Genomic DNA, 25068 nt, shown 5'->3' on the forward strand with positions numbered 1-25068 from the left:
CTATCAAAAGATCAATATTGTGCTCTGACAGCTGATAAAAACAGAAAAATTCAAATTTTAAAAAAAAAAATCTATATCAGAATTAGGATTTTATGCAAATGTCCAAAAATCGGGCCATTTTTTTTTTCTTTTGGTCATCATATCACGCTTTTGCGGATTGAATCCAGGATGTCTCTAATCAAACAAACGAGGGTTCATTCTAGGGGCCCCCTAATACTCCCAGACTGTGTGGAGGGGGGGCAGGGGACGGGTTTAGGGGTCCGTAAACAATCGCCGCGGCCCCCAGGAGCCGAAAGCTGTGCTCTGTGTGCTCTACCGAGACTAAATTCTGAATTAGATCCCACAGTATACCTTATATAAAAGATCGCGACCTGCATTGGGTCCTAAAGATTGTATACAGGGGGCCCCCACTCACGTTAAAATTGGCCCCCCAGACAGAATATGCATCATATATAGAGGAGCCGCGAATGACTCCAGGAAAATTTTTTACCCATAAAGCGGCGGCGCTAAGGAATGATATCGATGGAACACAAACACGTTATAGCGACAGTAACATTGTAAATATATTTGTATTCACCTAACTTTATCGACAATTGGACTGGTAACATTGTCCGCAGAAATATCACGTTGAAGATCTGTCTTTTTATTAAACGCGGTCTCCACATATTTTTTTTATTTTTTTTTTAGAAACTATAGTTAACTATTAGAAAACAGATGTAGAAACCACGATATGCCTCGTATATTTTAATACACGTTAATATTCGCCTGTAATCAATAATATCAATTAAGGAGTGGAATTAAATGTGGCTTTTTTTGTAATTTTTTTTTTCTTCTTTTTCTCTTTCAGTCTTTCCAATCTTTTTTTATATTGAGGTTCCACTCCCAAGACAAATGGTCGGTTTTGTCATCGTCCGTGAAAAAGGATTTGATGTGGTAGGTGCCCCTGACCAGCATCCCCTTGGGGGCTTCTTCCAGGGGCGTCAGGAACTCGTATTCGTCGATTCGCGGACCGTAGCTGCCGACCATGTGCGTCTCTTTGTCAACTGTTGGGACGACAGGTCACAAAAACATTTAAATATAATTTTTTTTTTTTTTTTAAGTAAATTCTGTGATGTGGGTGCCGGTGACATTAAACTGTCCCTTTAACAATAAATCAAATAAAACATATAATAATAATACATTTAAAACATTTCAGATTCCAGATTCCTCTCCCCAATATATGTGACCGGTTATTGCAGGGGGGGGGTTAATTTTAGAGGAACGTTTAGCTATGATGTCATACGCATTAAAAAGCTCTCTTCCAGAACGGGAGGAAAACAGAATTTGTTGTTTTTTTTATTTTTTATTTTTTATCTTTTACAAATAAGATGATGCGAGGAGCTGCGGTCATTTCCAGGGACAGGGAATGAAAACCCTCCCTGGCACAAGATAAATGACACGCATGTCGGATACACGGGGCCACGTGTCACTCTTAATGTAGGATACACATGTATAAATAAAATAAAAGGGGCTTGACACATGCCCTCACGGCCGCAGACTATAGTATATATATATATATATATATATATATATATATATAAAAAGCTTACCTTTGATTGACTTCCTGTAAGTGAGCTGCACATATCGCAGACCGGAGACAATTTCCTTGTTTACCTGATACAAACCATAAAAATGGCAAATATTATTAAAAAAAAAAACCACACAATACTAAAAAAAAAACAAAAAAATAAAAGAAATCGTCAGTTACCTTAAAAGAAATTTTAACTCTGTAGCTGACGCCTTCTTTTAATACAAATGTTGTCTCCTTCAGAGCCGTCACGTTCTCTGCAAACAAAGCAAAAAAAGGGTTAACATATCCATTTGGTATAGAAAAAAAATCAAAAAAAAAAAAAAAATGAACCCCCCCCCCCAAAAAAAAACTTAGGATGCTTGGCATTGTCCCAAAAAAGTATAAAAAAAATAATAAAATCACATTCTATTTTTTTTACTTTGGATTTCCCCCCCAAATTTAATACCTGGATACATTTTTTAGCAGTTTTACACATTCAAAATAAAAAAAAAATTAAAAAAAAAACAACTGAAAAGCCCCCCACGATTTATTTAGTAGAAGAAGGGAATGTTAATAGAAGCCCATGGAGAGAGGCGGAGGGCTTGTGCTCCGGGTATCTGTATTATATGGGGGGGGCAGCGTCCCCCGCCCTCCATTAGTTACACGGAGAGACACCGCCTGGGACCCTCATCAGCACCGGCTGTCAGCCACAACATCCATCTCTCGATGCCCCCACGTGATCCGCGGCACGGGAACCTAATTCAATTATTGGCAACATTGTGTAATCGCACCACGCGTGTACCAACGCCGCCAAACGATCGAAACGTAACGAGGTCACAAAAATCAATAAAACATTTTTCATAAAAAGCCATTTGAATGAGGATTTAACACCTGGGTGTAAGCCGGGGGAATACGAGGCCGACGGCCCCAACGTCATCTCTTTGGGGTAATCAATACGGCTTAATGGAGTTAATTGCACCGACCCGAAACATTCCATTTCACCAACCTCACCTATTTAGGTCCCACTCTCCCCTGATGCCCCCCTCTCTCTCCCCTCCAATGCCCCTCTTTCCTCCCCCGATGCCCCTCTTTTCTAGGAGGTCAGAATGTTTGCTGGGTATGAGGGGATTGCAGGGTTCTAAAGCCCTAAAAACAGCAGGGAACGGCTTTATAAATTAAACGGGGTAAATAAACCCAATTATTCTTCTTCTAAATGCCCCACTCAGTGACACAAATACCCCACAACAGGGCACATCTTGGGAACTACCCGTTAAAATCTGGACCGCTGGGAGGTATAGAGATCCCAGCTTAAGCACAGACTTCACAATTAAACATTGATTAAACTACTTGTTTTCATGAAGGGATAGAAAGAAGTCTCGGCCTCTCTGTGGCCCTCCCGGACCGGGTTGAACAGACTTGGTATACCGGCTGAGCATTTATAATAAATGTCCCAAAAATCAGTTTTAAAAATATGTTTTCATAATCCCAAAACAGATCTGACGGCATCATTTATTCCAAATGGGATTTATACGCGAGACGCATTTATTTTAAAACTGCTGAGTTTCGCAGGAATTACCCCGTTAAACCTCTAAATTATTCTTAAATTTAAATAATTAATTCAAAGGATGAATAATCAGAATATTTTAACGGAAAATTATATTTTTCAAAATTAGTATTAAGCAAAAAAAAAAAAAACATTTCTTTTTAACGCATAGGAAAGGCATCACTTAAAAACCCACGGCTCCTAAAAGGTTAATCAGGGCCACATAGTAGGAATTCTATAAACGTTCCAGTTTTGTATAACCCGATAGTATAAATAAAGGAGACGGCAGTGCTGTGCGCTATTATAGTATATGATATTAAATGCACAAATCTAAAAAAAAAAAACAAAAAAAAACCACAAAAAAAAAAAACCTGGAAGAAAAAAAAAAAAAAGAAAAATTCCCCGTTTTCATCTTGTAGAGAAATCGGAGCGTGTTACAATGTTGCATTTAATGATCTTAATTTTAAATAAGATAATAAATCCTCTTCGTTTTATCATCACATTCATCAGACTTTCTGAAAGGTAATTACCATTTAATCCCCCCCCCCCAAGGAACAAAAGTTAATTAAGACTAATTTACTAAAAGAAATATATATATCGGGTATTACTTTCTGTGACATTAAGTTACATTTCTCTGTAAAGGAGTCAGATAATGTAAGAAAAAGAAAATAACAATAATATAAAAAATAGGCGATTGTCCCCCCCCTTGGTTTATAGGGGGCCCTGAGAACCCCATTTATTATTTTTATTATATATTAATGGAGTGAGGAAGGTTATTTTGTGAGCTACAGGCGATGGCGCGCATCGAACGGGCATTAACTTGTAATATCTAAAGCCGGAGGCAAACAACATTGCGAATTACGGGTTAAAATGAAGGAATATAAATGATATATTATAATATTTATATAAAATGTGCCTTTACCAGTTAAATCCATGGTGATCGGTCCCGGTGCCTCGTCACAGACCAGCGTCAGGCGGGTAACTTGAACATTTGGGGCAGAAGGATCTGCAGAAAAGAAGAAATACAAATGAATACCTGCCAAGTGCCCCGCTCTCCCCCCCTGATGCCCCACTCTCCTCTACCCCGATGTCCCACTCTCCTCTACCCCAATGCCCCTCTCTCCTCTACCCCGATTCCCCTCTTTTCTAGGAGGTCAGAATGTTTGCTGGGTATGAGGGGATCGCAGGGTTCTACAGCCCTAAAAGCCCCGATAATGTGTATAGAAACAGCAGGAGACGGCTTTATAAATTAAACGGGGTTAATAAACCCCATTATTCTTCTTCTAAATGCTCCACTTGGTTACACAAATACCCAGCAATGGGGCAAAAAGCCACCCCAGCCCTAAAACCACTCTCCCTCTGTCTCCATTTTAAACGAGGCACAAGACGTGAAAACCTTTTATCCGCACGTAATAAATCCGCAGGCATACGGAAATATTTTTTTTATAAATCTTGTTTGTTTGTCTTGTGGGTTTTTCTCCCTTTTGTATTTAATACGGGATAGACGCAAGATTTCATTTTATAAAAACGAACCCAAATATCCAATTATCTTCATAACAACAACAAAGCCAGGGGAAGCCAGACGGCGTTGGGTATCTGACGCGGGGCCGACGTCCTCCCGGCAGAGACTCATTCTAATCAGTAAATCACACCAGCTGCTAAAAGCCAATTAAATTTATGTTTCCAGACCCCACGGGGCCCCTCGCCGGCCCCAGAGGAGACCTTGGGAGGGACACGGCCGGTGCGAAGCTCTCCTCGTCAGAAGCGATCTGCTCCCAAGCTTCATCTTAGACTAAAATCACTTAAAATAATGATTCAGGGAAATATTGTTTCCTATAATCAATCATCGCTTCCATTAAAGCGGGGGGGGGGGGGGTAACAGGAAGGAATTATCCTGCAGTCTCTGTAAACAGGAAGTTAAGATGGACGCTTCCATGATACAAGTAAGGAGGGGGGGTCTAATTTCTACATTTTGTTTATTTTTTTGGAAGACACCATTACATATATTTATTTAACGCACAGAAATGTAGAATGTGGGAAAAATGTCAAATGTAACACGCGTTCCATTCCAACACATTTTAAGTCAATTTTCCCTGTGGTAATTTTTGACTTCCTACTTCCTGTGGAGCAACAAGGTGAATAAAATTATATATATTTCTGATTAAAAAATCTTCTAATGGTGCAATATGAACAGAAAAAGAGAGAGAGACGGGGGGAGTGAAGAGAAAGAGGGGATGGGAGAGAGAGACAGGGAGGAGAGGAGAGAAGAGAGAGAGAGGGGGATGAGAGAGATATTTAAATACATAAAGGGGTTTAGGAGGAGAAAAGTTACAACAAGAGACCCGAATCTAACACTAGAGGATCAGAGACTGAGATGGAATGCAAGGAAGTTTTACCTCTGCTGGGAGGCCGTTCCATTTACCTACCACTCTCTCAATAAAGTGATAGAAGCTAATGCAGGGGGGCCGAATGGGTCTGATCTGCCGGCAAATTCTCCGTTTTTATGGTTATATTTACCATATTTCATTGTGAGAGTTCTATGGAACGTTCTCGGACAGAACCTGTAAATCCTAGAATATTAATCCCACGAGGAACCCGGTTTTAACAATTCCAATGTTTAATACGCATAATAAGGCCTCCTTATAAATATGCAAATTGCCCAAATCAGAACATTAAATTAACCATCTGGTTGCCTCACAGGTATTGCCGCGAGGCCTGAATCATGAATTAGCCCAAACCGGCTAATACGTGATCAGACGTGAATAATAACACAGAACGTGCTATCGCCAAGGAGATGAGGAGCCCAGTGAGTTCTGGTTTCGTTTGGCCAGTCCCTCTATGGTCCTCAGATCCCTGATGCGGCCCCCCCCTGAACAGAATGGTATGGTCCAACCAGCAGGAAAACCCCACAGGGTGGCACATTAATAACAGCTTATTACAGGAATTAAGTTTATTATTTTCACCCGCTTTGCCGATTTTCTGAATAAAATAAAACCAGTCATTTGTTTAAAAAAAAAAACAAGAAAAACCCATATAGTTGTATATCTTATTTCCCAAGTATTCTTCTGTCCCCTGATCATTAGATGCATAAACTCCCTTCCTGGCAAACAAAAGAAGGGTAATTTAATCAGGAAACAGTGATTTCCTAATGGGTTTTTTTTTGTATGAGACGTCCATAATTTATCAGATCGTTACTGTCTTCTCTCAACGGCTGCGCAGGAAAAATAAAAATCATTCACTTTACTGATGGCTTCTGTTTCTAGGCAGGCCCAGGGCAACTACAAACCTCGGTGCTGGCTACCTGCGAAATTGTAGCCCCAAATCCATAGGAGATAGAGAGAGACAGTAATATAACCCGCCCCCCGGGGTCTGTATACAGTAATAACCCCCCAGCGCTGTATACAGCAATATAACCCCCCAGCACTGTATACAGTAATATAACCCCCCAGCGCTGTATACAGTAATATAACCCCCAGCGCTGTATACAGTAATATAACCAACCCCCAGCGCTGTATACAGTAATATAACCCCCAGCGCTGTATACAGTAATATAACCCCCAGCGCTGTATACAGTAATATAACCCCCAGCGCTGTATACAGTAATATAACCCCCAGCGCTGTATACAGTAATATAACCCCCCAGCACTGTATACAGTAATATAACCCCCCAGCGCTGTATACAGTAATATAACCCCCAGCGCTGTATACAGTAATATAACCCCCCAGCACTGTATACAGTAATATAACCCCCCAGCGCTGTATACAGTAATATAACCCCCAGCGCTGTATACAGTAATATAATCCCCAGCGCTGTATACAGTAATATAACCCCCCCAGCGCTGTATACAGTAATATAACCCCCCAGCGCTGTATACAGTAATATAACCCCCCAGTGCTGTATACAGTAATATAACCCCCCAGTGCTGTATACAGTAATATAACCCCCCAGCGCTGTATACAGTAATATAACCCCCCAGCGCTGTATACAGTAATAAACCCCCCCAGCGCTGTATACAGTAATAAACCCCCCCAGCGCTGTATACAGTAATATAACCCCCCAGCGCTGTATACAGTAATAAACCCCCCCCCCGGAATGTTGGTCGGTGACATTTTTTTTACCTCATTTTGTTCCAATAAACTCCTGTTATCTGCAAACTTGGCGGTCACCATGATGCTTTATGGCGATGCTAATTAAGTCCGTTCCTCCGTAGACTTTCATTAGTCAGAGCGTCTAGCTGGGTGATTAAAAATCAGCCATTCTATTGTTCCCCACAGGCAGTATGATAAGGAGTCGGGGGGGTTAGTAGATCGGGGATCAGATAACAGAGCGAGAATCATACAACGGCTGATATGCAGCTGCCTGAAAACATTTATATTATGGGGGAAAAAACTACAACTGGGGTAAAAAAACAGCTGAATAATTTTGGAAAACATTAGTCGTGGTTCCTTTTTAATCAGAGCCTCCTGGCACAGCTTCATCTCATCTCCCCCCTTAATGCCATACGTGCTTTCACTTACCCACTTTTGCAGGTAGGTTACCCAGTAGCGCCTGCTTGTATTTGATCAGACTCTCATCATCCTTGTCCAGTTCCTGAATTTCCTGCAGGGTTTTCTTTTCTGGAGCTTTGTAGTTCAAATCCAATTCATCTTCTGCTTCTTCTTCGACGTGTTTAATTTCATCTTTATCAGCCATGATGTCTGAAATAAAAGACAATTACGTTACTGAGATGCCAGGCATGACGGCAAAGGGAGGGGAGAAAGCCAAAAACATTCAAGGCATGCGATGATACGAGACACTCCTCGCTAGAATGTCACAGGAGGAGACAGCGTGGGGGACAAAGACCAGGGAACCGTCAGCATTAATGATAACAAAGAGGAAGTATGTGATCCTGGGTCATGCAAAAAAAAAAACAAAAAAAAAAACACACATTGTAAGTTTTTTGTTGTTGTTTTTTCATAGTTATTTTTGTATTTTTTATTCATTTATTTATAGAACTTTAGGGAAAAAAACTTTAATGAGACCATTGTGGAGCTCACTAATAAAAAATTAAATTTTTTAAAAAAAAAAAGTGTACGGTGGGATAAATATTACACTCCAAGTAGATCACCTGTTCTGGGTGAAAGGACACAATGGTATAATTCTGTTATACCATTTCAAATATTATTTAAAAAAAACAAACACAAAAACAAAAATAGAATTTGGGTTTCAATTTTGGAATTTGAAATTAATTCACTTCATTTGAGCACAATAGGGAACATTTTGTAAACGATTCCTGGAGCTCCGCCCTTCCCTCTCCGTAAAGGAACAGAGAGAAGTCAGTGTGGGAGGCGTGGCTAGCCACATGGAAGCATGGGAGGGACTCAAAACCTAGGACTGCCCCCGAGGATCGATACTTAGACCATCCATGACAAATCGAATACATTTCTTGATCTGTATCTAGGAATAACACATCCGACACCCGATTCGTCTGACGGCATGCTCACACAGCTGTTACATTTTTGTTAGCTACCCCCCCCAAAATATTCCTGTGCGTTTTAAGTATTAACGGTTGAACGCGGTCATCGTTTCAGATATCAGACAACGTTTTGTTTGTGGCAGAACAGATGAGACTTTTTACCCGCCCAGCCTCAGCCGAGAAGCATAAACCTTTCGTCTGGGCTATTAATAGTGTGGAATCGCAGTCCCCTCCAGAGACGGTGTGATTTCACTTGTAATATCCGCGCACAGCACAAGTCGTACAGCGTGTTTCAACATAATTAAACAGAAGACAGCATGCAAAATTTATGACAACAGAAGAGACTGGAAAATGAGGTTTCAATGTTCAGAGACACGAAGATACTTTTTTTCTTATTATTATTTTTTTTTTATTATTATTATTATTTTTTTTTAACGACACTAAGCTCCTGCCTGTAGTATTTATGGGGTTAAAAAAAAAAACAAAAAACAGATTTTTCACTTAGCCGTTTGGAATGAGGTATAATTACGTTCTTATCTCTAGATTAGACTTTGATAAAACTCAGGCTTTAAGCTCAGAGGGAAACGTTATCCGCCTGATGGGAAGTTGCTTTTTAATCTGAAAATTGATTTTTCCGCATATCGCATCACGGCATGATCTTATCCGCGCTCTTCTAAATCCAGCCTTCTTTCAAGTACTATCACGCACGCAGATTGTGCTCCGATCCCCCATCTTGCATAATTTTGGTAAACTCTGGTATTTTTCTACCGGTTCTGCTGAATTTAAGATTTTCATCACATCACGCCCATTTGTATGGCGCTGCTGAATACGATGACGCTTTATGAATCAGAAATAATTCTTTGATTGTGCAACATTTTATTTTTCCAGGGAATGCTTAATTGTCATGTGAGACAACAGCTGTCACAGATAGGCTGTTGCCGTAGAAACAAAAGAAAAAGCTTCTGTGCTCTCTTAATGTGATTAAACACATGGAGCAGCCAGCTGTGTGTCTCTGAAATGGTTAAACATGCCCAATAAACACAAGCCGACTCACTACCGGGAACAACAAAAACATTAAGAAATAAAAAAAAAAACTATACAAATTAACAACTAATGAAATCCACTCAGTCACTTAAAAGAACTAAAAGAAAGCGACGAATGAGGATAGTCATTTGTTGCCTAGCAACAGAACAATTAAAATTGGAATATGCTTATAAACAAAAGTGTCAACAGAAAATGACACTTTAATATTTGTGTCCTCCGGGGGTAAATCTCCCTGTTTGGTGACATTAACACAGCCTCTGAATAATTATTTGCGGGGACTTTATAGGTTTGTTGTCAGCGACGTGTAAAAGTTAGCTGTTATGGCAACCCTAATCAGATGCATCGAGTTGTGTTTGCCCCTCCCCTTTTGTTACGGCAGCGTTTTGGGGTTCTGACCCCTTTGGATTTTTTAAGGATGCATATTAATGTTATACTCGTGTGCCTCAAGTTTTTTTCCTCTCCTTAATATATAATAAAAGCAGCAGCACAAGGTTACAGAGTCCAGAGAAATAAAAGTGTAAGGAAAGGGGATGATGGTGGGAAGGAATATTTATTAATTTATAAAAGAATAGATGAATGAATGAGAGTGTGTGAACATGAATGTGTAAGTATGTGTGCATGAATGTCTATGCGTACGAGCATGTATGTGTGTTTGTTAGCGTGTATGTGTAAGCATGGATGTTTGTGTCTGTACGTTAGCATGTATGTGTATGTAAGCGTGTGTTATGAATGTGCATGTGAGTATGAATGCATATTTGTTAGCATGTGTGAGGGAGTGGATGTTAGCATGAGTAAGTACGCTAGTGTAAGCGTAAGTGTGTCAGTTTGCGTAAGTATGAATAAAGGTGTGCCAGTGAGTATATGGGGGGGGGCTTATGGGCAAACAATTCCTCTAATTTTAAAGTTTATTTATATTATTTTTTTTATTTTTTTTTTTTAGTATCCTAAAAATTACCAACTCATTCCCACTAAGTTATAACCGCAGACATACGGCTATTCTCACCCATATCCTCCATCACCGGCCTCTTAGATTTGCCGTTTCATGCTTTTTAATGGCTTTGGGTCTTTATTAAAAATGTAATAGCTTCGCCCCCCCACCCCCCCCCGACGCACAGCCTTCTAAACATTATCTGTTCAGAACGGTGTTTAACCTCATATTATCTCTAGTAGAGGGCCCATTACCTTCACGGCGGACGGGAAAAGGATTTTCAGACTGATTAATATCTCTGTCAGAGAACGGCTCTTGAGAAGAGTCACTCCGTGATTTCCATACCATTAAAACGCACTTCGTAATAACGAAGGCAAGGACTCCGGGGCTACGAGAGGCAAATCTACAGAACGCAGAAGGAGATTCCAAGACATCTCTGCCAAGTCAGCCGCTGGGCCGACCGTCTGAAAGGAACCATCAAAAGCCCGTCTCCATTCAGCTTAACCCTCGAGGACCACTCAAAACGGGCAATAACTTCAGACGCAATAGTTCCTCCTCTTTAAAACCTCATTAGTGGATAATATCTCCAAAAGCAGATGGAGTCCTCTAAAAGGGTTGGCTCTTTTCAACAAAATCCGAAATAAAGAACAAAAAACAAAACATTCGCAATGGCAGAACGTATCGTCAGATAACAAAATCACTGAACGCAGGTTTTAGGCCAAAATACGGTCAATGGATTCTTTAAAAGACGCAAGAACATCCAAACTGGCCAACGTTCTATGTGAGATGACGGCACTTGCATTAAAGAATAGGCGTTCCTTCTTGGAGAAGACCCAGGGACGATAAGGGCAAATAATCATTTAAATAACAATCATTCTGCCACATTCTGACAGCACGGAGGAGACGAAGATTACCCATCGCGTTTCGCACTAATGTCATTTATTTATGTATCAAAGACAGTGTTAGGAAAGCCCTCTGATCACCACCTGAGCAGATGGCCTTGGTGGAAAAAGCTCATTGATGTTCTCCAAGAAACTCTGTTTATTGGGACCTTCTCATGATAATCACCCCCCAAGCACACAGACTTGGCAAGGACAAAGTAGGTTAGATACAATATAGATTTCATTCTTCTCACCGGCAACAATGTAACAGCCGTGAATGTTGTGAACGCCAGGTCTTTTCCACAATGATCTAGAACCCTAAGCACATCTGTGTCATATCATCGAGATAACGAAGGTCTCGTAGAATAAGAAGGTATACAAAGCCGGCGCGGCTCGAATGGACACGGCTATAATGTACTTTCTTTCTGGATAAATCTGATATAAGGCACTCAGCCAGACAGATCGCTCGCTCTAACGCGGTCTAGATAGCCAATATCCTGCTGGAAGAGCTACGGACGTTAATAAAGACGTCAAAAGCAAGAAAAATACAGGGAAGAGCCAAGATCGGAATGCAAGAACTCGTATCCGTCGTACAGAAACGGTCACCCTCGGTGGTCACACTTTCCTAGTCATAATTAAAACGTAATTAAACAATAAGAAAGTGGAATATATTTGCGAGGCACCTCAAAGAGCTTTACCAAGAGGGTGGTAGATAGGTGGAACAGTCTCCAAGCAGAAGTGGTAGAGGCTAGAACAGCGAGGGGATGCATACGGCTCCTGAATCTAAGACGAGACCGACGACTGATTAAAGTTTGAGTCTTTACAGCAGGAGAAACGGGCGACTAGACGGGGCCGGATGGGGGCCGATCTGCCGGCGGGTTCTAGGTTTAAACTTCTTGGTTTACGCCCCAAGTGGAAAATGTTTATTTATTGGTGCTGTCACCAGCATTGCAAACATATAGGGGGGCATCAAAGGGGCATTTTATTAGCAGAATACCCCGTGACATCACAGAGTCGCCCACGCAACGCTCTTTAAAGTATTTGTTTTAGAGCTATAAACAACGCACGCTCTCCATAAGAGAAATCAATCAGCTTCTTAGCGCTCTAATTTTTAAGCGAATGGAAAACCGGACCTTAAGGGCAGCAGAAAATCTGCTTTTTACCAACACAGAACACAATTTAATTAAGATAAGGCGCCGGTCCACGGAGTTAATGCACAGCGTATTAATCTAATCCAAAACCCATTTGCCCCGTGAGCCTTTGGTGTTGATGGATCCATTTATAAAAGTAAAAGCGCCGCGCGTGGGGCGGGAGAGGAGATAGAAGCTTGGACCATAATAAATGAACAGAATATCAACGACGGAGGACGTTCTGTTGGCTGAAGTTGAGGAAGACATGCTCAGGGGACCCCGGGGCCCCGGCTTGGGTCTGGGGGGGCATCGGTCACTAGAATTGGTCCCACAATTAATGATCCTTAATCCTAAAGTCCTCGTCTCGGGGGGGGGGTCTCCCTTTTTTGTCGCAAGGACAGAAAGTTGTAGTAAAAGTGATCATTAGCTCTATGAAGAGGTCTCAAAAATTCACACTCCTAAATCTAATTGGCTCCCAAGGGCCCTCGGGGCCCCAAGCACCAACAGCAGAACTTTGCCTACATGAGGAAACTAGTTCCAAAAATTCATGATCACACAAAATCTGGAAGGGAACGCAAGAGGACGGCTAGAGAGAGGACTTACTGAAGCCTCCTCCAGCTCGATGCCCCATTGAAGGCTACTCCATGGAGGCCGGGCTCATCACATTCTCAGACATCTCACGAGGTTCCAATAGAACATTAATGTATCACGTCTCAGAATTGTGACATCAAAAGGTCCTTGCGTATTTAAAGAAATGGGGTCAGGAGGTGACAAAAAAAAAATCCAAGTATTTCCTTTTCCTCTAGATTATTCCCTCCATCATCTATACCCCTTTCCTCCTTTCTCTCTCTCATTTAATACTCAACTCATTCCCGGTATCTTCATCTCTGAACCTCTTCCTATCCTCTAACAGCCCAAACCACCTGCTACCCACGATTGCCTCCGCATTACTTGACATGCCCCTTCAGCTATGGGTAGACATCTACGGGGGGGGGTACAATTGCCTCCCTCTGCCTATCCCCCCTTGGTAGGTCTTTCGTACTCTAAGCCGAGCCATGTGGAGTTGAACACCGCCCAACGTGTAGCGCGTGCCGACTACTTCCGTTTCCTACTATAACGCCTCTCTCTGTCATCCTGATCCAGGCCTCGTCCCCAGGAAATAAATAAAAAAATAAAATAAAAACAATATAAAAAAATAAATAAATTGGCACCCATCCCTGCGTCACGAGTATTCCCAGCGATATCAATGATACAAATGTAAAAAGAAATTGCTTCATTTCTAAACTAGAGACGCCAGCACCTGATTGACCTTAATTTGACCAATTTAACAAACATTTATATTTAATCCCAAATCAGAACGCCGAGACGCGGGCGACAAAAATGAGGGTTTTCGAAAAGCTTGAACCTTATAACAAAAAATGTATCCGGTCAGCAATCTCTATAAATTCTGATATAAAGAAGTATAGCTGAACCTTTGTGGGTTAAGAGTTTGTTCCGCACCCTGCGCGGTCCCAACGGCACTCAAAGGGTCAAAGACCACAGGAAGGAAAGAGCCGATTCTTTGATAAATCGATGAAGTCACTTACTGGGGGTCACACACGACGCCGTACGGGAGATGCCTTGCCTTCCCACCCTTCCCAGTGCAGGAGAGATCTACCCATCCATGCTACACCCTTCTTACGGGGGATTAGCGGGGGCTTCTTAGAGCTATGACATAATAAAGGTTTCCGTGACAATACTTTATTGCATATTCTTACTCGATACATTGTAACAGAATGTTACCAAAACGGTTTTATTCCAGACTCGAGAACTTTGAAGATTCCAAATTCCAATATTTAACAAAGCAAAGGCGTAATATTCTGTTTTTTATTTAATTTAATTATAAAATATAAAAAAGTCCCACATTTAACCCGATTATTTTTTAAAGTTTTTAAATTTAATAAATCGTCAATGTATGTTCTTTAAAGGCACAAGGGGGTCTCCCTAGTCACGCTGTCATGGTGCCGGACTCGCTATTATCATTCTGCAGACACACCGGATATGCTGATAACTCGTCTCTCTGCTACCGGGAACTCCGGATTCCACATTAAAAACCCAAAAATTGAGAATATGAAGAAAAAAAATAATAAAAAAAAAAAAAACACAAGGTTTTTAAAAAATGCAGATAATAGATAAAATAGGTAAATACAGCACCCATCTGTTATAAAGTAAAACAAATATATATAAAAAAGCCAAAATATTCACAGGTAAAAAAAATAAATAAAAAAAAACATTTCTAAAAAAATTATAAAAAAAAAAAATTATAAAAAAAAATAAAAAGATATATATATATATATAAAAAAATTAAATACAACTGTAGTGCAGAAGAATCATCTTGAACTATCCCAATACTACGCTTCTCGCTAGCCCTATTTACTACGAGTTAGCCAGCTTTCGACGCCAAGTGCTAAGAACGACACGAGATGCCGGTAAGAATTTGCTCACCTCTATAACACACCGACAGCCACATAAGTTCCAGGAGCTGGCCACCAAATTCACAGACATCGAAGCCGAGCATCGCAGGCTTACTGCCAAACATCGCTCAAGCGCAGAATAATATAAAATAAAATTAAAAAATAAAACCCCCAAAATAAAAAATATAAAACTCCAAGACGAATCAACGCCACCAGCGAGATATCGAACGGCTGGCGAGCGCTCGTCCTGCGGGGGATACGTGGATTAGGTAATGGCTAATATCGTCTTAAAGAGCCATCAAAATCAGAGAAATTGCAGAAATCTCCCTTTCTTAAATCTTTCTTCGGAGCGGAATACCTGAATGGCCAAAAAAAAGAAAAAAAGAAAAAAAAAAAGGCAAGTGGGAGATGTGACGGGGAAATTGGATTCGTGGCTGCAGACGGTATTGATTTGCTAGCAGAGTGCCCCCCGCTCCCTCCCATCACTCTCGGTAACCCTCCCTCCGCACTCTCGCGCTCCTGCCCGTCCCCTCCCTATGCTGCCGGAGACTGCAATGATCTCATCGCTGCCGCTGCACATGCACCAGAATACAAACGCTTCTCCTGCTGCAGAGCCGTGCCCGGGGGTGCTGAGCCCCGGGGGCCGTCATGCCCAAGAGCTGGCTGGCTGCGTGCGATAGCAAGGGGGGGGGGGACACGGATTCTTAGAAAGCTCAGGATTACACGCACACGTCTGGAACACGCCCGGCGCATGAAAGGCGCGTATCATGCGGTCCCTTTGTTAGCCACCGGTACAAAACCAAGAAGATCACCCAGGAATCCGGCAACCTGCCCTTCGAACTTTAGGTCATAGGTCTGGCGCCCTAAGCACACGCCTGTAGGTATGCAGTTTGCGTGTTAAACTGGCTACAGTTCCTCTTTACTCCGTGGTTTGAACGTGCGCCGTAGGTGACCAAGGTCCCGTATTCGGCGGAAGCCTCTCAATTTGAGAGCAGCCGGTCTGGGATGCTCCTCCGGTTGGTCGCCGTCGGCGCTGCCCATGCGCGGTTATGAGATATCGGCGCGCGGAGTGCATGGGAAACACATGGTTACCGAGCCGATCCGCCGGCCGAAGCCGCGCCCGCGCAGCGCCAGCTCTTCCGGGGCCGGTAGGCACGCGATATTAATGAGTACCATCTATACGGCTCCGTCCGGTACGGCTGCAGCGATAGTCAGGAAAAACATAAAATGGGTCTTTAAATATTTTGGGGAGGAAAAACAGTAGGCGATTTAATGGCTTTTTTTTTCTCCCCAGAGCTGGAAAAAACATTTTTAAAAAGGCAAGGCTGGGAGGGGGTCGTTTAGGCTGCATTCACGCGGGGTCTTCTACCCCGTATCCCCCCCGAGCAGCCAGGCTCTGGGTTTATTGCAGTCAGGAGCAGAGATGACATCACTGCAGCAGAGACGGAGCGACCGGCATGCAGCTCACCGAGCCCAGCGCATGCGTAGCACAGGAGATCACGGCGGAGGGTCCGACGGGGGAAGAGAACGGCAAGCAATATTCTGAGTTAATTCTCCTGTGTTCAAGCAGGGACTTCATCTGTGGTATAGCATCTCGGATATCATTAAATCAGAGAACATGAGACAAGGAATTCCAATAATCGAACCTTAATCAGTCATTGGTCTCGTCTTAGATTCAGGAGCCGTATGCCTATCCCATGCATGTTTAATACCCTCACTGTATTACCCTCTACCACTTCTGCTGGGAGGCTGCTCCACTTACCTACTGCCGTCTCAGTAAAGTAAAACTTCCTAGATCGTGACTTCTTGTCCTAATATTCCTCCTCCTTTAACAGATCAGTGACCCCGAGAATCTTCCCATTTACCCCGAGATTGTAGTAAAATCCCAGGTATGTTTATACCAAACTTGCTTTACTCCTTTAGGTGACAGAGGCAATGAATTTAAAGGGTTAATATATACATTCAATCCCACCAAAGAACTGCGTCCATACCCTCCATCCTAATCTTACATGCACTAAAAATAATAATTATTACAAATATTAATATATATTACTTGTATTATATCAATAATAATAAATATTATTATTATTAATACATTTCCTAAAGGATTGCTAAAATGAAAGAAAATTAAAATGAATTAAAAAAAAAAATAAAAAAAAGCATTACTAAATAAAAGCCTATTTTTTAATATTTTAATAATTTTTTCCCCCCCGAACGGTTTATTAAGAGCGGGTTTCACACTACAATAATTCGGACATTATATATATATATTATTTTAAAATCATTAATTTTGTAAAAGGAATCGACCGAATCGTTTTACACCAACAATAATTTTTTTTACGAAAAATAAATAAATAAATAAAGTTATTTGAAACCGTCCAGCATGAACTCTACCCAAAGTCTTGGGGGTTTCGGCAAATTCATGCAAAAAAGGCTTAAATCGGAGATGAATACAGAAGATTAGCAAACGTTGGGAATTTGTTTCGGGGAACACAATATTGACTTTGGAAAACAGATGAGTTGCAGGATGTTCGCTCGGCCAGCGGCAGCCCAGGAGAGGTGGTCTCGGGTGTCATTAGATAAGAAAAAAACAGCAACTTTCGCAACTTGGTACCTGGAACTCTCTACCCCCCCCCAACCCCTCCGCACACAAATAAAAATAAAATACTTGTTTACGTAGAATTCTAATTTCTTTTTTCTTTTTATTTTTTTATAAAAATGTTCAATTAATTTGATTTGTGGACCAGATGTGCATGTTAAAAAAATACTTGAGCTAAAATTCGAATTTCTTTATTTGTGGATTAAAAAAAATTATATAAAAAAATTTAAAAAAAATTAATTTGATTTGTAGACCAATGGGATTTGTGAAGGTCCAAGAAGAACGGCAGATCGCGAGGAGGTAAATTCAGTCTGATCTCCCCAACCGGTGTCATGATATGATGTCATAACTCAAGTCAGGCTTGGGCAGAACCCAATGTAAATAGGCAAATCTGGGAATTTTCCAGGTTTTGCTCTTTTTTTCCCAGGGAATGCTTAATTGTCATGTGACACTAAAGAAGGTGGGAGATCCCCAACGCCTGGCATACGCTGACAAATGGGGACCCCTGTCAGTGCTCTTCAGCCCCCCCAAAAAAAGGGGCCAACAGCCAGGACAAGAATCTAAAATCTAAATTCAATTAAATGCAACGGAGGGAGGTTTATTTTCATTGAAATTGTTAATTTATTAAAAAAAAAAAAAATCTTTTAAACAAAAAACTCCCCTAGATGGCAGAAGAGATCTACGTTTTATCCCAAATCCTGCCAATATTGATGACACTTTTTGCACATTTTTAAATGGAAAAGTTTTCCCCAATTTACATTTTTCGGAACAGATTTCGAAATTCGGAAAAAAATAAAAAAAAAAAGGACAGAAAAAAAAAAATGCAAATCTTCCAAACGGCAACATTATTGTTCAGTAATAAGAACCCGATCGCTACAAGAAGAGAAAGCGGATACTTTGTAACCTCTTAGGAGATTACATTTTTATTTATTTATTTTATTTGAAAATGTATATTTTTTTCCTCCGTAGAGATTTGGGTAAAGCGTACTCGCACACGGCCGGTCGGACGGGTATTATATTAATATGCATTTTAATTTACCTATAAACCGGTAAATCTGAAACAAGCATTTCAGCCGTACAGCGGAGCGGCTCCCGGGGGGGGGGGGGGATGGAAGAGAAACCTAAAGGATGGCGAGTGAAAGAACAAGAGGCCGTCATCTAAAACCAGAGGGTCAGAGGCCGAGATGGAATGGAAGGAAGTTTTACTTTATTGAGAAGATGGTAGATAAGTGGAACAGCCTCCCAGCAGAAGCGGTAGAGGGTAATACAGCGAGGGGATTAAACATGCATGGGATAGACATACGGCTCCTGAATCTAAGACGAGACCAACGACTGATTAAGGTTTGAGTCTTAACAGCGGGAGAAACGGGCGACCAGACGGGGGCCGGATGGGGCCGATCTGCCGGCAGCTTCTATGTTTCTACGACCAAGAATGATTTTAGCTACAGAACGGCTGGAATGTACACACAAGGATTAGAATACAATCACACAGACAGTTTGGAACACGGATCCTGTATGTTCCGTTAATAAATGTTTAGCTACAGCGGCTCATTAGGCCCAAAATAGCACAAAGTCTGACTCTACTGCTTTACCCGGACCGTCAAAGGAATAATGAAAGCCTTTCACCCTTCATATAATACTGTATGTGATATTCCCGTACATGAGAACCAATAGAATGGCTGAGTTTTAATCACCCTGCAGGACTAATGGAAGTCTATGGAGGATCGGACTTCATTAGCATCGCCATAAAGCATCAGCTCAGTGTGGTGTTTGAGTCGGGAAAGTCACCCAAAATATCACATGACTGACAGCAACGGCGGCTCCAGGTCTGCAGATAAAGGGAGTTTATTGGGGCAAAATGAGATAAAACCAGGTTTGGTTTTTTTCTGTCTGGAGAGGGCTGCAGTTGCTGAATATTTGCTGGTATAAAAAGGTTCATTCTGTCCAAACATTTTCGCTTTCCTGCCGCTCAGGGCGGCGCGATCGTTTCCGGTTGTTTCCGCGCAGGCATCTATCGTTTGCCAGCGGAAGTCAGCGGATGCCGTACGGAGACGCCGAGAGAATTATTCATGAAACATAAAGCAGCTGCCTGCAGATCCACGCGGGGGACACAAGAACGCCACAAACACCCCCCCCAAAAAAAAAAGGCTTCAGAAGACGCCGCGTCCGACAGCCGGGAGATTTCGTCAGTGCAAACCCGAAAACAAACAAAACCAGGCTGAGAAAAACAAAAAACACACAATTTATCTGAATTTTGCTTTTTTTCAGTTAACTTGTTTCTCTGATTTGTTTGGGCCGCAAATAATTTTGCCTCCCTGACCCATAAGAAGACCGAAAGCCACGCTATTTATAATATTTATTTTACTGAGAGGGTGGTAGATACGTGGAATTGCCTGCCAGTAGACCCAAATGGCTCTAATACCGGTCGTCATGGAGACCTTCACTTGTCATTATTTAAAGATACACTTAACCGAGTCACCTGCATTCAAGCAGGGATATCAACCATAACATACTGGGAGCAAAAGCACCAACTGGGGGTCTTATATATGATCACAACGGGGGGAATAGGAAGGAGTCAGACTGAGTGACCCCCAGAATCTGACCCCAAGACCCTGAGATTGGGGCAAAAACCCTGAGAGTTCCCTGGTATTACTGGGATATGGTGGCACCAAATAATAATTAAAAACTAAAGTTAATAACAAATATTTATATATATATTTTTTATTTCAGAGGATCTGAAAAAAAATGCAGATTTGGGTAATTTTGTTTCGCGTTTGGAGGGTATAAAAGCTGCTAAATAATTATTTTATTTCATGTACGGATTTGATAAATTAGTAAAAAAAATAAATAAAAACCTTTTTAATTCTATTTTGAAGGCCAATGGATGATTTTAATTACATTTTTTTTCTTTAAAGCTTAACACTCGGTAACTTTCCGCCGCGGGCTCTGGGGGGGGGGGTGAAGGGCCGCCAGCTGATTTGGGGTTTATTATTACGCAACGGCAGATAACGCCAGAAAAAACAGAGCGGTGGGCGGACGCCAGGCATTATAATGTCAGCTGTGATAATAAACAGGGTCAGGGGGGGGCAAATAGGCAGAGAGCGCCATAAACGGTTAATTTTACAGCAAAAAAAAATAATAATTTTTTACTTGCTAATATCTTCAAACCAGCAACACTGAAGAGGGTTTATGTATAAAGAACAGTGGTTGGTTAAACAGTGCAGTCTCCATAGCAACCAGCGGAACGTTAATACCAATTGCTCCGCCGTTACCTACTTTTCTACGCCAACTTGAAATTTAGTGAAAGTTGCCATATTTTTTTTTTCAAAGTTTTTTTTTTTTTTTCCTGATTTGTCGGTTTTTAAATTGGTTTCTTTAAATAAATAAAAAGGTTTTTGCCCCACTGAGCACTTTAGGCGTAGAAGGTAATTATTTCACTAATGAATGTAATTTCAAGAGCGGCCCCTGGGACCGGAAAGGCCATTCCGGATTTTTCCTTGGATCGGCTGGAGACGGAGGCCGACAGACCTCGATCGGTTTTACGGCTCGGGGGGCCGCTCAGTGGACACCCTCTGATCTCTATAACTGCCCAATGATCTCGCATTAGTGGCATAAACAGTGGGGTAGCCAGTGACATATCTGCCCCGGGTGCTGCCCTAGACCCGACCCGGGGGGGCACTCCCAGCCGACGACCTCTCCTCGGAGCACCAAACCCGGGAACACCCAGCCTCTGGCCCCTTCTTTTTTGGAATATGGGTAGGCGGTCTTGGTAATGCCAGGGGCGGTCCTACTGCAGTCAGTGGGCGGTCCCACTGAAAGCCTCCCATTTTTTGAGGGGAAGTGGGCGGGGAGCATGACACAATACCCCTCCCACATCCCAGAGTTTCTCCACAGTGACCTAGAAAAGCGGCACTTGAACCCGGAGACTCCAAACTATGACATCATAACCCAGCGCCGTGCGACTTAAAGGCCGGAGCGTCCCTTTCAGCAAACGTATCCGGTATCAGCGAGTGAATGACGTAGAGTTGGGAATGTCATGCGAGGATAAGGCCCCGAGCACCCGGCGGGGCGGGGGGGGGGGCTGGGGTGTTTACTCTCAATATAATTCATCCATTGTTTGGCCGGCAGAACACGAAGTCCCAACATTTAAACCGCGGAGTTTTATTTTAAGCCAGAAAGCGAGAGACGGAAAACGTTGATTTGTTCCGGATCGCCATGGAAATCCCGACACAGATCCGCCCGCCGCTCGTTAATCACTTACAGAATAATTAATTCAATCGCTTGTTTGACAATCAAGACACAAAACACACACACGGCCGTCCTATCAGCATGCGCATGCTGCGGCCCCCTGGACCGAGGCCAACGAGCTGCTACAGCGAGGAATCTGAGGATAATCGAAAGCAGCAAAGTAACCAACACGTGTTATTTTCTAAAAGTGAGGGAGACCCCCCCTAGGGTATAAATAAATACCCCTCGGGAGGGGTAACAGCAGACATTAGCATAATCCCCTAACAGAGGGTCCCCATTGGGCTACCACACGGAGTAATTTACAGCCAGCCCAGTCCCGCAGGCCCCGCAGGGTCGTCCCCTTCAGGCCAACACTGGAAGCAGTCAAAACGATGCGCGCGACGGCCAACTGCTTCCCCCGGTCTCCTGAGAGAGCAATAAAGCCCGGGAAGAATAAACGCCACGCTTCCGGAAGACATTCTCAGGTGAAGAAAGGGGTTCGTGGCTTTATCTCGTTCATCGTTATCAGCCGGAGACGGCCATTGCAGAGATTTAAGGAGCGGCTCGCTGGTTACATTCCGGAGACATTATACTCGGCGACTTCCTTCCTCAGTACATGTTGAGTATATCTCCGTGTAAAGCCCCTCCATGCAAACAGCCAATCAGCTGCAAGAAATGTCAGATCATGGAGGAGGAGGGCAGCTGAAGTTGCAGGGCTGCAGCTTCTACTCCAACTTCTCCGCTGCCGTAGTGGGGCTGTTGGGGGCATTAAAGGTCCCTTTAAAATGGCGGCTGGAATAATGGGAGTTCCCAATATACCCGGCTTTTATTTTAATCTGTTTTAATATGTAGGATTTGGAAGAGCGACAGGTTACTTAATTAAAGCTTTTCGCCCCAAAAGTTACGCGACGTCTCTTTGATACAAAACGTTTTCAGAGCATTCTGTCCTCGTTCTGATAAATATTTAAAAAAGGATTATTACATAAAAACAAATTGGCGACGTTAACCCCGTCCTGCAAAATTCTGGAAACACTTGCATAAAACTATGACTTTTTGTAGTATGATTATATTTATATACACAACTTTTTCCGGCTGTATCATAATTGATGGTTAGAAACCCTTTTGCAATTAACAGGAGTGATGGGAGTGATAAAGGGCCATTGGAACACAGGAGTGATGGGAGTGATAAAGGGCCATTGGAACACAGGAGTGATGGGAGTGATAAAGGGCCATTGGAGCACAGGAGTGATGGGAGTGATAAAGGGCCTCTGTCCGCCTATGAAGAGATTCCATAAAAAAAATTTAAATAAAATGTAGTGCCAGCTGCAAAAGTTACAGTATTTCCAACATTAACCCCGTCTGCGCTGGATTTCTGATCCAATTCATGTTATTTTAATGGAAAAAACGTGCTTTTCTTTGAAAACCAAGGAAATGTAGAAGTGACCCCAAACTTTTGAGCGGCAGTAGAATATGTTTATATAATTGTAAGCTCACACGAGCAGGGCCTTCACCTTCTGTACAAGTACTTTATTGTAACAGCGCTATGGTATCTGTTGGCGCTATATAAATAAATATAATCCCGAGCTTCGCTGCTTGAGATCCCACCAAAAAGCCTGGGGGCCGAGATGGACCCCCCCTCCCCCGCTGGTGCCCTCAGTGCTCAGCTCATGCAATAATTCGGTCCATCCGATAAATAATCCTCCACACACGGAGTCCGCGAGTCTCTAGGAGTCTTTGGATACTTCATATAAACGCAAACGATTTAATATCATCATTATTAACCCTTATTTACCGTATTAAGCTCTAGCATTTTCTCCATCGCTGGATTCCTTTAACACTTTAAATTTAACATAGACCCTGCCGGCAGATCGGCCCCCATCCGGCCCCCGTCTAGTCGCCCGTTTCGCCTTAATCAGTCGTTGGTCTCGTCTTAGATTCAAGAGCCGTATGTCTATCCCGCGCATGTTTAATCCCCTCGCTGTATTACCCTCTACCACTTCTGCTGGGAGGCTGGTCCACTTATCTACCAGCCTCTAGGTAAAGTATTTCCGTAGTTTCATGTTCGTGGGTCTGTGCTCCCGGCAGATTCTATTGGTTGATAGATTACTTTTTTTTTTTTTTTTTTTGAAAACGCTTTTCACTGACAAACTAAATATAACAGCGACGCTTCCTTTTACCGTCTCAGTTGAAAAACAGGTCGTTTTAGGAAGCCGAATTCTTGTGTCAAGAAGCTGCAGGGACAGACATGCCCAGAATGTAAAGGCGCGATTTAAAACGGTCTGACCGGCACTTCCTGGAGGGATCAAGACGCCACGGCTGCTGCGGAACACCTTGAAAACGCACAGCTGTCAATCACACCCCCGCTCGATGAAATCTGACTTCAAATACAAATTAAGGGATTGCCCGTAGAGCTTCACAAGAGGCTCTGCAGCAGCTTCAGCGCCGCGATATACAGTGTATGGCCGACCCCGGGTCAAAAAGCTGACGCTCAATCCTCGCAACAACAACGCAAACAATCCCCAGATTCAAATTTAAAACCCTCTTTATTTAAAAAACACTGATGGGCCTGCGGGTCATATTTAACCCTTTAGGTAAAAGGAGGGGTTAATTTAATTACAAAGCCATATACTTTGCTGTATTTTAACCGTTCGATATTCAGAACGCTGAATATCCCAAGGTTTCTGGACTCCGACAATCAAAGGGTTAACCAGGAACTTGATGTATAAAATCAGGCAAACGTATCTTATAACTGCGAAAGCCCGCAATCCGCCCCAAAACCATTCAGATCGTGTAAAAACACGCTGGGGGAAGCAAGAAGTCAGAAGCTCAGCTGCCACGCCTTGTAAGTACAACACCAGTCGCTCCTACTTTATTAACTTTTATTTATACGGCGCCAACAACAACAACTCCCGCAGCACCTCTTACAGTCCCTACATTCACAGGGTCCGAGAGAAAACCAGGACGGACAGACTGAGACAAACCGATACATTCGGTACAGAGGGCCTGGTTCGCAAGAGCTTACAATCTATCTAATAAACAGAAACATTCCTGGGCACACAAAGCCCCCACGGCTTCCGGCATAAAAGGAGTTACTTTGTATCCGCGACTTACCTCTTCAAACGTCAGGGTTTGGGCAGAAGGCTGCGAGCCTGAGTGTGGCAGGAGTGGAAGTGAGTGTGAGTCAGGCAGGGTTTCCAAAAGTCAGCCCAACCCAATCAGCTGATACCCACCCCCTGCCCTTCACAGGGGAGGTGTGAG

General features: G+C 42.6%; 1 protein-coding gene across 2 annotated transcripts; it reads right to left on the reverse strand.

The window, feature by feature from the left end:
- Positions 1-538: 538 nt before the first annotated feature.
- Positions 539-25068, reverse strand: LOC128501792 (rho GDP-dissociation inhibitor 2-like). Of its 2 annotated transcripts, none has more exons than XM_053471408.1 (6): positions 24922-25068; positions 7611-7790; positions 4015-4098; positions 1748-1824; positions 1590-1653; positions 539-1043 (listed from the first exon to the last, which is right to left on the reverse strand). In XM_053471408.1, exons 2-6 carry the CDS (start codon positions 7783-7785, stop codon positions 844-846), a joined length of 600 nt encoding a protein of 199 aa, XP_053327383.1. In that variant the 5' UTR covers positions 7786-7790; positions 24922-25068; the 3' UTR covers positions 539-843. The 2 variants fall into 2 exon arrangements, with proteins under 2 accessions (XP_053327383.1, XP_053327382.1); XM_053471407.1 differs by lacking the exon at positions 24922-25068 and adding an exon at positions 15016-15154.

The sequence above is a fragment of the Spea bombifrons genome, chromosome 7, assembly GCF_027358695.1.
Source record: "Spea bombifrons isolate aSpeBom1 chromosome 7, aSpeBom1.2.pri, whole genome shotgun sequence".
In the NCBI taxonomy this organism is placed as follows: domain Eukaryota; kingdom Metazoa; phylum Chordata; class Amphibia; order Anura; family Pelobatidae; genus Spea; species Spea bombifrons.